Raw genomic sequence first — 18561 nt, 5'->3', positions numbered from 1 at the left:
GCAAAACGATTTCCACTTTGCTTTCATTGGCCCAAAAACTGCCACATCGGGCGGCTGCAAAATATGTGTTGCATTTGGGAACAAAGCAACAAGAATCATTCCATTTTTAAAGCAAAACTCACTAAGTTCGATAGAAAAATGGTAAAGGAATTTCTTCTTTTATCAAAAATTGATTAAAAACGTTTGTTATATACTCAAAAAAACATTCTGCGGTCATCAAACCATTTTCACTTTTTCCAATACCCCATCCTGATGGAGCAGCATTTATAATTCTATTTAGAAGATGAACATATTTAAAAATTGTTAATGTTCAATAAGTTCCGCTGGCATTTACTGCAAATAAAGTGGTGATGCTTTTTTTTATTACTTCGAGCACTTTCTTCATATGTATTTTTTCTTCGTTCACCAATTAATAAATAAGTTTTTAATGACAAATGAAAACCACTCTCAACCATATTGAAAACACGCATCGACTTTTTTAGTTACTCATCCTCAGTTGATAGATAGTTGATAGAGCTTGGTTTAAGTATTCACCTCGTTTTTAAGATAGCTGTTTGTGACGGCGAAGAAATGCATAAAACCAACCTTTTGCAGGAAGGTTGTTAGTAAATTGTGTTTTTATATTGTTGAAATTCAAATATTTTTGCACAGTATCTGATAGCTGTACTACAGACATGGCAAATTCCATTCTGGTATATGTTAGTAACCACTCAACTAACTTGTTTTCAATTTGTCCACCTAGAACTGATTCATACCCGCAGTGTTGTATTTTCAAAGAAGTTCTTCCAGATCTTTTATCACAATGCGTCTGATAAGGAATTCCAAACGTCTTGCTCACTTTGTACACAACCATACCTTTTTTAACACCATTAATAGCATCACATAATTGACTATCTGTATATTGAAGTCTTCGTTTTGAACTACAAAGTTTTGACTTATATTTTTGTCGTGCCATTGTAAAATAATTTTAGTCAAATATTATTTATTTTTATAGTAAAAAAGGAAACAAATTGATTATTAATTGGACATACGATATGTATGGAATGACATTTTTTTTAGTTCATACTTATCGTACATTCAAAAATACTACATTGATACTATAATGATGAGTTGTTTTAATAATATTAATAATAATTCATGTTTTATTTACCTGATTAAGTCAATTTAGAAATAAAGTTTTATGTTATCTTCTTAAATTTTCTTGTTTTATTTGAAACGCTTCTAACAGCTGGTACTTAAAAAAAAAGTATTTTCATAGGCTGACGTAATAAACCCACTGAGTTCATTTAAGCAACTATGTGTTGCGGTTTCTATGTATTGTAATAGAAGTGCATGACGATGTTGGTGATACACAAAATATAAAAATAAAAAAATAATTACTACTTTTTGCAAAATTTATGTTAGTATTTAAAACCTACAATAAGTGTCGACTCACGGTAGGTGTGACCCTAGTTAAAGGGAGAAAAGTTTTTACAATTCACAAAAAATTACAAATATATAAGTAATAAATAGACAGGGGCTCAATGAAGATATGGATGGCAAAATACCAACCTAATCTTTTCATAGAGCCCTTTCAGATCATAACAATTATAGTAAAATATGATAAATAACCAAGTAGAAAATTTAGCAAAAAAAACAGTAAAAAAAAAAGATATAATATTAAAAAATGAAAATAGTAAAAAAAAGAAGATATTTTAATTAAAAGTACCAATACGCTCAATTAGTCAAAAAAGTTATAAATACATTCCAAGGATAAAACATTCTTTTTGAACTACTTTAATGAAGAGTTAACAAATTTTAATAAGTTCAGTAAATAAAAAATACATTAGATAATGACGAGGCTATTGTTCCTGACATATCAAAGGATTTTGATAAAGCCTTGTATTCTGGTCGTCTCAATAAGGTCTCTTCATATGGTGTATCTTTGTAAGTTTGTGAGATTATTAAATTATTTCTTTTTTAAGTGCAGTATTAAAGTCATCCTTCTGGGGTACCATAAGGTTCCCTCCTTTGTTATTTATTGTTTCTTATCTTTTTTAATGACCTTCCAGACAATCATACATCTTAATAGACTCTTTAAACTTGAAGTATTATTCTATGTTGCAAAGTTGCATCTCTTTCTCCTTCTTTTTTACAAATACCATTTTGGTTGAAAATATTTCTAGTTCCATCAATTAAAACTCATTTTCGCTTATCTTGTCATTCAGCAAAGTTGCATCCATTTTTTGTATCTGTCCCTAAAAACCTTTATTTAGTTTTTTTCCTTGTTCTTCAATGCTTTAAAACTTTCCATCTTTATGTTTTCCGAATAATTTAAAGTTTTTAAGTCTTCTGTCAACCATTTTCTTTCTGTTTAACAATATTCTTTGTCCTCTGGTAACTTCTAACTTAAATATCATTGCTTGCAACTTTAGTGGGAGTGATTTGGTATTTAATAATGAAAAAAGGACCTTAATATTTAAAATCAAAATAAAATTGGATGAATATTATATTTCATAAATACTCTATTACTTTTATTTATTAGTAACATGGAGTATTGTTCATTAGAAATATGGAGTTTTGTTTATTAGTAACATGGAGTCTGGTTTATTAGTAACATGGAGTTTAGTTTATTAGTAACATGGAGTCTTGTTTATTAGTAACATGGAGTTTTTTTATTAATTACATGGAGATTTGATCATTAGTAACAAAGAGTTTTGTTCATTAGTAACACGGAAATTTGTTCATTAGTATCACTGAGATTTGTTATTAGTGACATAGAGATTTGTTTATTAGTAACATGAGATAATAAAAAAGTGTTTGCAAAGTGTCAACGATTCAACATATTTTTTTATTTATTAATGTTTTGTTTTTTTTAGTATAGGGTTGAACAATGTCTTGATGAGCGGTTGAAACTCATGGAAGAAGCAATCCAGAGTCAGAATTTTGAATCCTTTGCTGAAATTACTATGAAAGTGAGTTTACATATTTATTTTTTTTATTTTACATTTATTTTTAAATTTTACCAAATAAATTTAAATAATTTACCAAGTTAATTAAATACCAAATAAATTGAATAATACCAAATAAATAAATTTTACAGATTTATAATAGCTATATTTGGAACCAGTTTTTTGAAATTGTTTGAAACTGTAGGAAAGCAATCAACTGCATGCTGTTTGCCAAGATACATACCCTCCAATCATATATATGAACTCTATATCTCATGAAATTGTTCAATTAATAACAGCTTACAATGATCAAAAGATTAAGGTATGTATTTTATTGTTGCTTTTTTCTGTTTTTATTTAAGATTTTGTCAACTCTGGGTTCATTGTCAACTCTGGGTTCATTAGTTTGCTACCTTTTGATACACTCAAATATTAGTAAAAAAAAACACTTTGTTTAACTTGGAGTTGTCTGTTAATATTTTTTTGTATTTTATGTCTTTTATGCTAAAACAACACTAATAAAACAAAGTTGTAAAAAATAATAAAAAAAAAAGAATAAAAAATTTACTTTTTTCTGTTAAATGGTTGTTTTCACATTAGTTATGTTTTTAACACAGAAATAATGGTGTATAAATGTAATTCTTATCATCATCAAAATCTTTTTCAATACTTAAAGTCTCCATGTTAGCACACATTGAACATTTCTTCACTAACATGCTGGCACATGTTGAACATTTTTTCACTAACATACTAGCAGATGTTGAACATTTCTCCACTAACATACTAGCGCATGTTGAACATTTCTCCACTAACATACTAGCACATGTTGAACATTTTTCCACTAACATGCTTGCACGCGTTGAACATTTCTCCACTAACATGCTGGCACACGCTGAACATTTCTCCACTAACATGCTAGCACATGTTAAACATTTCTCCACTAACATGTGAGCATATTTTTTTGCATTATATTTAAGCCATCAAAACCATCACTAACACCCACCACCCACCTCCACATAAACTTCAGACGATCATCTAAATAGGTAAAAACACAATTCTTAATTATAAAATTCATTTGGCTTTATATCTTTGAAGAAACGCATCTTCTCTGTTATTTCCAGATACTGCATGTTTTCTACCGTTATAATTCCTCATTCCCATACATCACAACAAACTTTGTTGACATGCTATACACATCATAAATTTGCTTGTACATATTTTACTCCTGTTTTTATTTATTTGTCAGAGACTGAGAAAAAGTTCTTGAGTTTTTGTTATTTTATAAATCAATATCTATTATTTACTTTCTTTGTCCAAGCATTTTTTTTTTTCTTTTTTATGTTAATCACCTCCCTAAGGTCGAAAGGTCCTTTACAGTTTAGGAGGCTACTATATTGTGGTTACAATCCTCTCTCAAGCTGAGTACAATACTGCCAAGGATGCGGTGGAAATCTAAATTAGAACTTCTCACTCGTGAAGTGAGCACTTTACCACTACCACATATGACTTTAAATATGATACAATGTCACAAATTTACTAAAATATGATACTATGTCACAAATTTACTAAAATATGATACAATGTCACATTTTTACAAAAATATGATACAATGTCACAAATTTTTTTAAATAAAGTTAAGCAGCATTACAATATCCTTTGTCCATGTAATTGGACAAAGGATATTGAAATTTTTATTTTTTTTATTTTCACATCTATAAATGGATTAGTCTGATGTTAAGCATGCTTGGAAACCACAATAAGAAGAATTTCATTTATATTAGGCAGTGCTCTTAGCTTTTGATATAACATTATACACACTAAAAAAAAAAGGTAGAAATTTTTAGTTAAGTGATATACCCTTAGTAAGGTATAATTTACCCTGATATACCCTTGTGTAAGGTATAATTTTATACCTTATAAGGTAGAAAATTATACCTTTAAGTTAGAAAATTGTATTACAAATAATTGTTTTTAATATAATTTTCTACCTTAAAAGGTAGAAAATTATACCTTAATAAGGGTATATCACATATCCTACCCTTAGGTAGAAATCTCTACCTTTTTTTTTTAGTGTGTAGCATGAGTATTCATATATGTCACATTTTCAGAGAAGATCATTTTGCTGGCAGTTTAACTTTATGTTGAGGTCAGTTTTCATGTCAGTCAATATATGGTGTTCTTTTTATGTCAGTCAGGTGTTATGTTATAGTGTTTTTTTTATCATTTAAAATTTTTTTAAATTTATGCTTATAAGTAAATGTAAAAATTATAATTTTAGTTTTAAGTTTAATTTTAGTAAATATTTTATTAATATAAATTATAATATATATATATATATATATATATATATATATATATATATATATATATATATATATATATATATATATATATATATATATATATACATAAATTTTAATGGTATTTACAGGTAGCATATACTTTTGACGCTGGTCCAAATGCTGTTTTGTTTACATTGGAAGAGTATTATGATGAACTCTTAGCTACTCTTTTAAATTATTTTCCTCCGACCAACAGTAACAACAGTAACAATAGTAACAATAGCAACAATAGCAACAATAGTAACTTGGAAAAGTATTTACTTTTTATTGTTGTTTTTGGTTTTTGACATATCACGCCTAAACTTAACTCTTTTTGAAGAAAGTGATATATATTTTTTATATTTGTTCACACTGGAGTAAAAAAATAAAAAAAACATCTAATAATCTAAACTGCCAATCAAAATTAGCTAACTATTTACATGATATTTTTTTTTTGTTTTTGTTGTTTTTTCTCAAGGAATTTCATTTATTCTAATTATGTTTGATTAATGTTTAAGTTGTTTTAACCAATTTTTAAGTTTGAGTTTTCTAAACTGTTATAAAAGCTGCTTTTTCCAAAACAATTTTTAAATTTAATTGATATAAATAAAAATCTATTTCAAAAGTTTAAAATTATGTATGATCAATTGGTTTCGATATGTCAAGATACCAAAATTAATTTTATATATGAAATCTATATTTTATAAAATTATTTACTTTCTTACATTTTACAATAAAAGTTAGCTTCTATTTAGCGCGCAGTGTGTATTTTCCAATTAAGTTTTTGATATCTATAAACATTTTTTAGCTATATAAACCACGCTTCTTCATACATCAACAGTTTGACTGGCAAGGTTAGTGCATATATTTTACATGTATATTAGAGAATATTTTACATAAATATGTGTACAACAGTTATGAATTTTTAAAAATAGGACAGGGTGTGTATCGAACTTAGTAGTTATTGCTTAAGAAGTGAGCGCTGATGTCCTTTCTTTACTTTAAAGATATATTGTCCATCTTTTATTCAGAAACTTGGAGTTTATAAAAAATCATAATCTTAATGTGTATACTATTAGCCTGCAAATAAAGCAGCATTGGAAAAAATTATTCAAAGTTTGCCAATCAATACCGATTGGCTGAAATGAATCATATTGAAAAGCAGATGATCAAATTTTTTTACTGACAATCAAATTTAATTTTCATCATTTTCACCTAAAACACTTTTAACTAAAACACTTTTAACTAAAACACTTTTAACTAAAACACCAGCTTGATTTTTTAATGTTTAAACTTTTGAGATGTTAAATAATTTAAGCAAATTAATCATTTGGACTTTAAAAGAAATGTTAACATTTCTAGTTATTATTTCTAGTTTATTCAAAATAATTTAATTCATTCTTAAAAGTAGGGTACGTTTGGCTTTTGTCACGTATATGTTAAAAAAAATTAAAACTAAGGATTCCGGGATCAGGGTATGCGGACAAACAACTCAAAAATGTATAACAACAACAATACAAGTTACTCAGTTTTCAATACAAACTCTCTATAACTTTTTGAATTCATGTTTAGTGTTTGTGAATTTTTAAGAGCTAATTGCAATAAAAGTTTTCATTTTGATTATTTAGTTTAAATTTGACATTTTAAAGCCTGATTACTCCTATTTTTATTTTTATCCGTTTTCTTTAGCAATAAGTGAAATTTAATTAACAAATGAATTTAATGAATTTTAAAAAGTTAACTAATTACTCCTCCTTCGTATAAAACACCTGAGAGTAAACGCTTGAACAAAAAGATATTTGCAAGGTCAGAAAAATAACCAGCTCTCTAACATTGACTGTTAAAATGATGTTTTTAAAATAAAAAATAAAAAATATATTTAGTTAGTAAGTATATAAATTTCTTTTTAAAAGTTGCGACCAAATAAAATAAGTACATATTTACAAAAATGTTCATGAATTTTATTTCATAATTTTCAAGAAAACTTAAATTTCAACTCTGAAATATTTGTTTAAAATGGTTTTTAATATTTTTAAATCTACTTTTATTTTTGTATTAGTACTTGTATAAGGATTACACAAAAGAAATTTTTATATACATAAAGAAATAAAAAATAAAAAAATTGCAATTAGCAAAAAAAATGAATAAATAAATAAACAGTTAAATTTGCAAAAACAAAGTTTAAATTTTACAAAGATATATAAGCACACAAGTATTGTTAAAAGTTTATCAATTATGAAGTAACATAAACTAATTAATACGTTAGTGCCAATAAATAAAGTATTACTCTATCAAATAATCTGAACTTTTGATTGATTTATTTATTTTAATTTTAATCTAAATAAATATGTTCATTGAATCGTTCAAAATAAACTCGTGTTTTTTACAATTCCTTATGATTGCATGGCCATTTTTATTATCAACTTTTCCCACGCTTAAAAATAGTGCAATATAAATGGTTGCTTGTTTCTGTAAAAGCAAGTCTTTTTATAGACAAGAAAAGAGTTTTGAAAGTTAATAAACTCCTTAATTCCACATTTCTGAGATGAAGCTACATCACTAATGCTACACTGGTATAAAATTTGATACATGTTTATGCTTTTTTTCAGATAGCTATTAAGACTTTGTTTCGACCTTCACTCTCCTTGAGCTGAAATATGAAAGTTGATAATTTGCTGGTCCAAGAAAGTCATAAAAGTAGAAAATGGGTATTCATTAAAGCAATGAATTTATATTTTTCATGTTCATATAATAAAGGACTAATTGATACAAATGATACAAAAAATCAACAATAAAATCATGGCTATTTCCAGTATTAAAATCAACAATGCTGCATTCTGTATTTATATCAAAACTAATAAAGAGTTTACAAATTTCTTTGTTATGATGATTATACATATTATTTACATCTATGTTAATACTATTTTCATTCTTTTTGGCAAGAAAATCTACAAGATGTAAACTTTTGGTTTAAATATATAATTTCGAAAGCTTTATTTTTCTTTTATCCTTTTTTCCAAGTTTGTCATCGAATCTTAAGTTATTTCTATTTTTTATAAATTACACCAGCTTGCAAACGTTCAAGGTAGCAAGGATCTGTTGAAAAGAAATCCTAATAACATTGTTTTATTGCATTTTTATACACATTTTCTTCAGAATTGGCATTAAGTTTCTTTGCATTTTGTTTTGTTGGTTTGCATTTCGATCCCAGAAAAAATTTTTATTATTCTGTATTTTTGCTTATTCAATAATATTTTCGCGCTTTTTTTATACTATAAACAAAAGATTGTTATGGTCTCAAAACTATTTTTATTTCAGTAATCAAAAACACTTAATTGCTAACTTGATAATTTTAACTTTCTGTTTTGAAGGTTTTAAATTTTTTATTATTAAGTTTGCCTTGCGATTTTTCACGATCAAATTTGATCGTCCAGAATTGAAATTGAGAGATCAAAACTTCTTTTTTTTCAAAAGTAGACTATAGTTAAATAATAAATGAAATATTTTTAAATATTTCTTAACTTTTTTATAAATTTTATATATTAAAGGAGAAAATATTTGATGGCATAAAACCACACAGTTCTGCATTGGTAAAAATCATTTCTACAAAGGTAAATTTTTCGATTTTCTTATTTTTAGCTTGTTTTTTTAGTTGCTTATTTTTTTTAATTGTTTTTTGATCTAAACGAATTCTTATTAGTTAGAATTATTTCCACTTAAACTTATTTTTTGATATTGCTAATGTTATTAAAATTTTATCTAAAATTCGGTTTTTATAAATGATTTGAAAATAAAAATTAGTTTTTATCAAACTCAAAGTTTGTGCCAGATATCGCAAGTTTCAACACACTTAATAGGTTAGAATTACTTCTTTTAGAATAAACTCTAATTTTTGTGATTTAATTTTTCCATTTCAACTAGTTCCAATTAGTTCCCAGTCCTATTCCAAATAGTTTTGTAAAAGATCGAGCTTTGAGTATTTGCTCTCAAATAGTTGAATCACACAACTATGAATGCTGATTGCTTTAAATACTAATTGCTATGAATGTTAATTGTTGGAAATGTTTCAGACTTATTTTAGATATTTATCTCTTACACAGAATTTTTATTAATGTTATCTTTTTTTTATACATTAATAATACTGGTTTGAATTCCAAATATACATACTAATACTGGTTCAATTTTAAAGTTCTACCAAAAGTTTTGAAAATTACAACTCTTAATACTGTTTTAAAACTTCCTAATGCATGATTGATGTGAAATTTTATTTAATCAATCTTATTTCTTCGTCAGTTATTTCATTACGGGAAAGGTTTTAATAAAAATTAACTTAATTTTTTTTTTATATATCTGATTCACTCCCAACAAGGCTGCAAGCAACCACTATTATGTTGGGAGTTACTAAAAAAAAAAGAATAGTTATACAGCAAAGAAACAGTTGACAGAAGACTTGAAAAGTAGTAGGTTGTATGAGTCAGGAAAACATGAAGATGGGAACTAGAGATGTTAGCTCCTTTGGGCAGCGACCATGATAGAAAAGAGAAAGAGATGCAACTTTACGACGGTGGGAAAGAGGTTCAAGCTTAGCAGAAAGAGTGGGTCCAACTATCTTTACAATGCGTTTTTGGACCTTGTCTAGAAGAAAAAGGGCATCCAGCTCTAACACGACATCAGTATTCCGCATTTTGGTTCAACAGTATTCAGTATTTTGGTTCAACAAAAGCCAAGTTGGGCTTGAAGACTAACCGACCCAAAACTAACTACCCAGAATTCAAAATTCGATTAAAATAGTCTCATAACGTTGAAGGAAAAAAAAGACTAAAGATGAATTTATTGAATATGAAGTTGCATAAAAAAAGAGTTACTTTATATTATGAAATAAATTTATAAAAAAATATATTTTATTAGTTTATTTGAAGAATTAAGTATTCCGGCTGTTTTTGCAAAATTGTATTTGTTTTAAACCATCCTAAGTGGCGTTTGTTTTTAAAAATTATGTTCTGAAAATCTATTAATCGCTGGCATAATTTAAAAAAAAAAAAAAGCGATGACTAATTTAAAAAATCATGCACTAGGTACAGATAACAGACAGCTTACCAGTTAAAAGAGTAAAATCAACAATTTAAAGAAATTTTTTTGTTTGGATGATAATGGGGGAACGTAACTCCTGGGAATATTACTAAATAATATACAGCAGAAAATGCATTCAATTTTATGATTAAATTTTGCTCATAACAACTTTAGAAAGTAAATATTCTTGTCGAATTTCATTTCTATTAATAATAATTCTCCACTTTCCTGAAGTTTTTCTTGATTTTAATCTGATATTTATTTTTAGCCAGGACCTGGAGCTCATTTGGTTTCAAATTAAAAAACGATTGCTTGCTGCCATCTTTGTTTTGTTTAAATCTAACGTCTTTGGCATATCTTTAAAAGTTTTTGTAATTCTTTATAAAAAATTTTTTAAAGTTTTTGACTTATTTAACGTATATTAAATGTTTAGTATAATATATTAAAATGTTTAAGATTTATTAACTCTTGAACTATGTAGAATGTTTTCAAATGTATAATAAAAAAAAAGTTTTTTAAGTTATAAAATTTACATTAATATTAAACCTTAGGGAACAAGGCCGCTGCGCGGAGAAACAAGTTGAGCGCGGTACTACCAGGGACGTGGTGGGTAATAACTCGGAACCTCTCGCCTACGAAGCGAGCGCTTTACCACTACACCACTACCGCATAACACTACACCACTACCGCATATAAACAGTTGTAAAACTTTTATATTGTTAAAATTTGATATAATATTAACGAGATAATGTAATTATGTAAAATTGTAAATATTTATTTTTTTATATTAATAAAAAAAGACGTGTCTTTGACTGGAATAAAAACAACACGGTCAAAGTAGAGGTATACCATTTTAAGAGGAAAGTGAAAGAGTCTTTGGAAATACGGTATCACCAGTGTTCTCCAAATCAAGGTGGTTTGAATAAAGACGACGGTGATTACGTCACATCGTCGTTTTGGAAACCTTATTTTTCTTATTTAAGACGCATAAACACACGAAGTTTCATTAAATATTTTTTTTAACGGTTTTTTTTATATTACTTGAATAACGAGGGTATATATAGCACCTAGAAATATTGTATTTTAATATAAAGAATTTTATAAGGATAAGTTTACATACTAAAACAGATTTTTCAACTTAATTAAATTTTATAAAACTAAATAAAAATTATAAGTTTATTGGAACCATAAAGTTTTTGAAAATTTCCAAAAATTTTCAGGGAAATTTTGCACAAAATTTTCGGAAATTTTCAAAAACTTTATAGTTCCAATAAACTTATAATTTTTATTTAGTTTTATAAAATTTAATTAAGTTGAAAAATCTGTTATAGTATGTAAACTTATCCTTATAAAATTCTTTATATCAATATTTCTAGGTGCTATATATATACCCTCGTTATTCAAATAATATTAAAAAAAACGTTAAAAAAAGTAACAAAACATCATTATAATGTGTTCTTGCGTCTTAAATAAGAAAAGTAAGGTTTCCAAAACGTCGATGTGACGTAATCACCGTCGTCTTTATTCAAACCACCTTCATTTGGAGAACAATGGTGATACCGTATTTCCAAAGATTCTTTCATTTTTCTCTTAAATAGTCTTCCTCTACTTTGACCGTGTTGTTTTTATTCCAGCCAAAGATACGATAGCAATTTCTGGAATGCCACGGCCGAATTTTTCCATTTACCCTCATCATCGTAGTATTTAAGTATTCTTTGAATTTTTCAACAAAAAATATGAAATATTAAAGACCCACAACGATAAATGCACATCTTTCAGTCAAATTTTTGTAGTAACTTAAGAATCGCGCATTATTTTAAAAAAGCAATAAAACGCTAAAGTTGTTACAGTGCAGGTCAAAAAGATCCGACCACGCATTGTTTATCTATGTATACAGTATGTACATTGCAGTGTAGGCGCTTTCACCATCACGTTTTGCATACGTGGCTAGTTATCAGCCAATCAAAACAGTTGTACCATTGTTATATATGCCATCGCATACGTGGTTGTGAATTACTATTTGCATTTGACTATGGCGACAACATCACCTGGAAAACGTGCTAAAATACAACTTTTGATGGAATACGAGAAGTCTGAATGTGCGATTGCCGCACGTTTACAAATGTCTAAGACAACTGATCACGACGTCATTCAACACATCAAATCAACAGGCACCAGCGCTGCAGGAAGTTCCAGTGGCAGACCGAGATGTACCACATCGAAAACTGACGCCATAATCCGCCGTGCAGCTACAAAGGTCCCACTGGCATTAAATTCTTAATGAACTGCCTCCTGATGTGAATGTGAGCTCTCGCATCATTCAGCGACGTCTTATGGACGATTTCAGTCTTCGATCCTCAACTCAGAAAAAAAGGCGCCCCTGTATATATATATATATATATATATATATATATATATTTAACGGGTCCACCATCTAACTATTTTTTTTTTCAACTAGCGCTTATTTCGTGAATGGTAACACTTAGGTCTTGTCTGATTTGACAGATAATTAGTTTTATTCTTCCGCTGAACGAATATGGTTGTGTATACGCTTGAACAACGCTGGGAAATATTGCGACATTACTTTGAAAATCACGGTAATGTTGCGGAATGTGTGCAAAAATTGCGTACGGATTTCGGAAGAAGAGAAGCACCGTCAGCTCCGTATGTTCGTTATCTTGTAAAAAAAGTCAAAGAAACTGGCATCCTCATCGATAAGCCAAAAACAGTGCGTATATCCGAGAATATTGCTGCTGTTGCAGAAAGTGTGCGTGAAGTGTCATCAACATCAATTCACCGTTGTTCTCAACAATTAAACATTTCGGAGACATCATTGAGACGAATTTTGCATAAAGACCTTGGTATGACGCCATTCAAAGTCCAATTGGTTCAGGAGTTGAAGCCAACTGACCATCCAATGCGTTTTCGCTTCGCTAAGCGGGCCTGCAATCGACTTACAGAAGATGCCAATTTTGCCAAAAAAATCATCTTTTCAGATGAAGCTCATTTTGATCATGGCGGGTATGTAAACAAGCAAAATTGTCGCATTTGGGGCACAAAAAACCCGCACGCATACATTGAAAAGCCGATGCACCCAAAACGAGTCACTGTTTGGTGCGGATTTTGGTCCAGAGGCATAATTGGGCCATTTTTCTTCGAAAATGAGCAAGGAGTGACCGTTACAGTCAATAGCGATCGTTATCGGGCCATGTTGACCGAATTTTTGTTCACAAAAATTGAAGAGGAGGATATTGGCAACATTTGGTTTCAACAGGAACGCGCTACGTGCCACACAGCCGAAGCTACACTCGATGTTTTGCGCCCTGTTTTTGAAGGTCGCATTATCAGCCGCAGGGCTGATGTCGTTTGGCCACCTCGGAGCTGCGATTTGACACCGTTGGACTATTATTTGTGGGGTGCCCTCAAAGATAAGTGTTACGCCGACAAGCCAGAGACAATTGACGCTTTAAAGGACAATATTCGTGAAGCCATTGGTGAAATACATTTGCACACAATCGATAATGTGCTTAAAAATTGGACCGATCGTGTAGGCTACTGCATGGCCAGCCGAGGCAGCCATTTGAATGAAATTATTTTCCATTATTAACCGGAAAGATTGTACTTTCAAATAAAAAAAGACATTTGAGAAAATATTCAGTAGTTTTTTTTATAGCATTTTCAAAACAAAAAGTTATTTGGCGGACCTGTTATATATATATATATAAGGTCCGCAAAGTTTAAATAAAAGCTGATTCCGATTACATCAGCATTAGGTATTAACATACGCTAACGGTTCGCTGACCTAGAAACCCATTTTCTTTTTACGCTTTTGGCTGACCCCATAACACCATATATGCGTATGTACACTATATGTATGTTATGGAATTACCCTGATGTAAAAAACTACATTTTTGCAATTTATAAAAACCAAATTTAATTTTCCTAGAAATGATAACAACAACATTGCATAATTAACTACTTTTTATACAAATTTATATAACAAATTTTTTTTGATCCATTATCTTCAACTATCAATTGGGTTTTACACTTTTGATTTGTAGACAAGATTTATGCAGCTGTTGAACTTTTCCAGCAAACCGTTTTCGTTACTATTGAATTCTTTTACTTGTAATAAGTGATCGTACTTGGAAAGTTTTGAAATACGTTTAGAGATTGAGTTCTTTAACTCAACAGCATGAGTTGGTTTACTCGCTAAAGATAAACAAAATATTTTCAAACCAAATACTCTGTTTGAAAAAATATTGTACTATTAAAGCAAATGTTTGAGGGGTTTTTTTTTTTCAATATAGTTTACCTTTATTAAACTTGATAGATTGATTTTTATTCATCTGAAACTTAATTTTAGAATTGGTTGGTAAACAATCATTTGGTTCAGATCTTTGAACGTTGTTATATTGATTTGTTGACACAGCCATCTTCGGAACTCTCCATCCGAACCAGCCTAATAAGTAGTAACAGTTAATAAATAAAAAGTGTCACTTGTTTAGCGTTAATAGGCCACTTGTGATCTAACTGTGCAATTAAGCTTATACTGCATGTCTTTTTGTTTAGATAACCTTTTTATAAATTCTTTCTGAAAACAGTTATAAATCAGCGGTCAAACTAAATGGCCAAATTTAATAAAACTTTTGCAACTTTTTGTATGCAAAGAAAATTACACGTTCAGCATTTGCTCAAATTATTTCGCAGTTTTCATTGACTTTTAAACTTAAATATGAATTTGAATTTAAACTTAAATATAAAATTAAAAAAAAAATCTGATAAATTAAGTTGAATGGCGCCTCAAAACAAGAAATTAACAGAAACTAATGACAAAAAAGTTCTACATATTTGAAGAATATCTCCTAGTCTGGAGATATCATGTTTTAAAATTGAAAATAAAAATAAAAGTTTCAAAATGAGAAAAATCAAGTCAAAAATGAAAAATAAAAATTTCTGTCAATAAACCTCATTAACATTTAGTTGGAGTCGGAGTTGGAGTAAAACTTCTCGTATTGCTCGTGCATGTACAAAATATTTAACCTTTAAAGAAGTTTTCCGTATATTTCGCAAAAATAAAAAAATTTACTTTGGAGTTGGAGTCGGAGTTAGTACTTTTTTTTTACGACTCCACACCCCTGATAACATAACTTTGCATTACTAGAATTACCTAATTATGTGAAGTAATAATTAGGATTACCTAATTATGCGAAGTAACTTAAAACAGATTTTATCATATTTCTATTATCATTATCATAAATTAATGCAGAACTTATAGAAGTTTCAAATGCTATTTTACTATGTTTTTAAGATAACGAGACCACAAAGTTGAATGAAATTCTTTATTTGAATTTTCCGTATGACTGGAACATGTCAACATTTTCTTAGCAAATCATCGTCAAATAAATCTTTAAAAATAGCTCTTATTAAATTATGAATAAAGATTGGTAAGTTAATTTTGTTCGTTTGTGTGTGTGTTTGAACCTTTAAGATTGTCTAGTTACCACTAATTAAGGTAAAGTAAGGTCTCAGATTTTTGTTGCCATGGCGCTGCTAAAGTAAACAAATTAAATAGTAAAATATGTTATATTAAATATTTTTAGTTTGACAAAAACTAAAAAAAATCATACTTTTTAATACTTTTAGCATGATGAAGACTAAAAAAGTCATCCGGAGAATAAAGATTTTAGATTTAAAAAAACTTATAAACTTGTTTTTTTAATTTTGGTTGAAAAAAGACAAAACTACCTAAAAATGCAATCCTCGTTAAAGTTGTTGATAATAATCAAAACATTGTTGATAGCTCTATAAAAATGAATTTTGACAAAAAAAAATTTTTTTAAAGACCTTCTAATCACAAAATGAGTTTCTCTCTAAATATTTAAAAATATCTGACATTAATATGCTTATATTATCACAATAGGTTGCACCTAAATTTATTCAAGTTTTATTTTATTCACTGACAAATATATGTAGTTTGAGGGGCCTACTTATCTTAAATTATTATATTTTACTTTTATTTCTCTGTTTTAAAAAGAGAAATAAAATTAAGTTTTTTTTTTCAAGCGCCTGCAAATAACATAGGAGAGCATAATCAGATGGACGAGGTTAGAAGAGCATTATTAAATGGATGAGGTGGCTCTAAAAAAATAAGAAAACAAACTTTTGACAGAAATTAGGAATAGTAAGTAGAAGGGAATCTGATAAGAGAAGGACGTCTATGATAGGGAAAAAACATCTCTGATGGCACCGTTTTGTGACAAAGCGATTAGACCTATAATTGTCAACTGACTTGTGGTAAAAATATGTACTTTTTCCACAAATATTCTATTTATAATCAATAAACAACAGTTTAGGGATGTAATTTTATTGATGATTTTAATTTTTGTCCCTTTATATATTTGAGAATGATAATTTTTCATAAATCGAACAAAAATGAACTTTTTATGCATTTGCCCAACAAGTGTTGTGCATTCAAAGGAATGATTATTTTATTGTTATCTTTTAAACGAGGCAGACAAAGCATGTTTTAATGAAAATGGTGACTTATTCCTATGATGGAATATTGACGGGTTGCGCATGTTGGCATAGGTATGCCATCATTAAACTTAATTAGTAAAATAAATAGAAGTTTTATTTTTAACTTAGTTCTTTTAGTTTTTAAGCTAATGTTAAATTTTCAAAAGTTTTTTTTAATAAATTTAATTTAATTTATACAGCGGGTACTCAAATTATTAGTTTCAGTTTGTTTTTTAACTAAAACTGCAAATAAATATGGATTTTAAATGAATAAACTTATTTCAATGTTTACCTTATATATAAAATGCATATTTATCAGAGACGTGGCTAGGCTACCAGTGAATTTAGGGAACCTTTTTGCAAATTTATGAAGCATTTTTCTTTTTAGTAATACCTAGTGAAAATATTTTTAAGATTTTGGAGGCTAATATATATATATATATATATATATATATATATATATATATATATATATATATATATATATATATATATATATATATATATGTATATATATATATATATATATATATATATTAAAACCATTTAATTTAGTGCTGCAAAATTGCGTAGAAAACATAAAAAAGATTGAAGGAGGTCTTAGAACAATACTAAGTCATGCTATTTAGGAAGATTTAAAAAAAAACATAAAATTAATATTGAAACAAATGTTTTTGATTTAACAACAAAAGATCTAAGGCGACTAGTATTAGAAATAGCTCAAAAAAGTCATATCAAGCAAAATTTTAATCTTTATTTTAGCATAGCTGGTAAAAAATGGTTAAGTGGATATTTAAAACGCAACCCAAAAATCTCACAGAGAACACCAGAAAATACGCCATTTACTCAAACATATGCTTTTAATAAAAAATTAAATTAAAGAACATTTTTAATAAAAAATGTTCTTTCTTTAAACATTATCAACAATAAAAGAGCAACATAAAGTTTATTATGAGAACGTATTTAAAGTTGACAAATTAGGGTTAAGTACTGTGCCAAAAAAACCCAAACAGTGTTGACCACTGTTTGGGTTTTTTTGTCCACTTAAGGACAAAAATAAATAGGGGCACTCAGTATTATGCTGAACGTGGTTGACAATTGACAATAGTATGCTGTATGAATGCAATAGCAACATTTCAGCCAATAATCTTCATTTTTCCTAGAATAAGATTCAAAAATGATTTGATGGATTGTGAATTGTGAGATTTTCCTAAAATGACTTGAACATTTTGTGTACGACTCTAGTGCGTCGAAAACTAACAAAAAGCTTCTCCTCTTAGAAGTTACACATAAAAGATTTGGAAAGTTTTTGGCAGTTTTGGAATACGCAAAGGAAAAAGATATTGTAGTACGTTGTTTTCCCGCACTGTAAAAACATGTCTAACCATTTTAAGTTTTTTGGTCTATTAGAGATATATTATAATCAAGAGATTTTCACGTGGCTAAGGAATCATCAAGCTAGAGTTGTGACGTCATTTTAGGTTCCTGGTCCTTTTAACAATGCATATTTAAAAAAGTGGAACATCAGCAAAAGCTGCGAATGCTTTTGTTAAAACTGGAATATATCCTTTCAATCAAAATAATTTTAAAGACTGTTTTCACCTTCTTGAACAACAGAACAATTTGATCAATTTAATAACATTGGTAAACACAAGAACTTGAGAAATCAACATATCTAGAAATCCCTCCTCCCACATAATATGCTTCCACCTCTGTCTAAA

General features: G+C 28.3%; 2 protein-coding genes across 12 annotated transcripts in view; one reads left to right on the top strand and one right to left on the bottom strand.

The window, feature by feature from the left end:
* LOC101239335 (diphosphomevalonate decarboxylase) overlaps positions 1-10849 on the top strand; it is a 40397-nt gene extending 29548 nt beyond the window's left edge. For all 3 annotated transcript variants that reach the window (XM_065815308.1, XM_065815306.1, XM_065815307.1), the window contains 6 exons: positions 2859-2954; positions 3136-3252; positions 5362-5525; positions 6060-6105; positions 8800-8862; positions 10590-10849. In XM_065815308.1, coding sequence (XP_065671380.1) covers positions 2859-2954; positions 3136-3252; positions 5362-5525; positions 6060-6105; positions 8800-8862; positions 10590-10622 — 519 coding nt within the window. In that variant the 3' untranslated portion in view covers positions 10623-10849. The remainder of the gene's footprint in view (positions 1-2858; positions 2955-3135; positions 3253-5361; positions 5526-6059; positions 6106-8799; positions 8863-10589) is intronic.
* A 3435-nt stretch (positions 10850-14284) lies between these two features.
* The window catches only part of LOC100214107 (polycystin-1-like protein 2), a 194904-nt gene continuing 190627 nt past the window's right edge, over positions 14285-18561 (bottom strand). For all 9 annotated transcript variants that reach the window (XM_065815297.1, XM_065815299.1, XM_065815298.1 and 6 more), the window contains 2 exons: positions 14637-14783; positions 14285-14533 (listed from right to left, as the gene is read on the bottom strand). In XM_065815297.1, the coding sequence (XP_065671369.1) occupies positions 14364-14533; positions 14637-14783 (317 nt within the window). In that variant the 3' untranslated portion in view covers positions 14285-14363. The remainder of the gene's footprint in view (positions 14534-14636; positions 14784-18561) is intronic.

The sequence above is a fragment of the Hydra vulgaris genome, chromosome 13 (genome assembly GCF_038396675.1).
Source record: "Hydra vulgaris chromosome 13, alternate assembly HydraT2T_AEP".
NCBI classification, from domain to species: domain Eukaryota; kingdom Metazoa; phylum Cnidaria; class Hydrozoa; order Anthoathecata; family Hydridae; genus Hydra; species Hydra vulgaris.
Note: the sequence above shows the minus strand (reverse complement) of the source record. Positions and strands in the feature narration are given on the sequence as shown.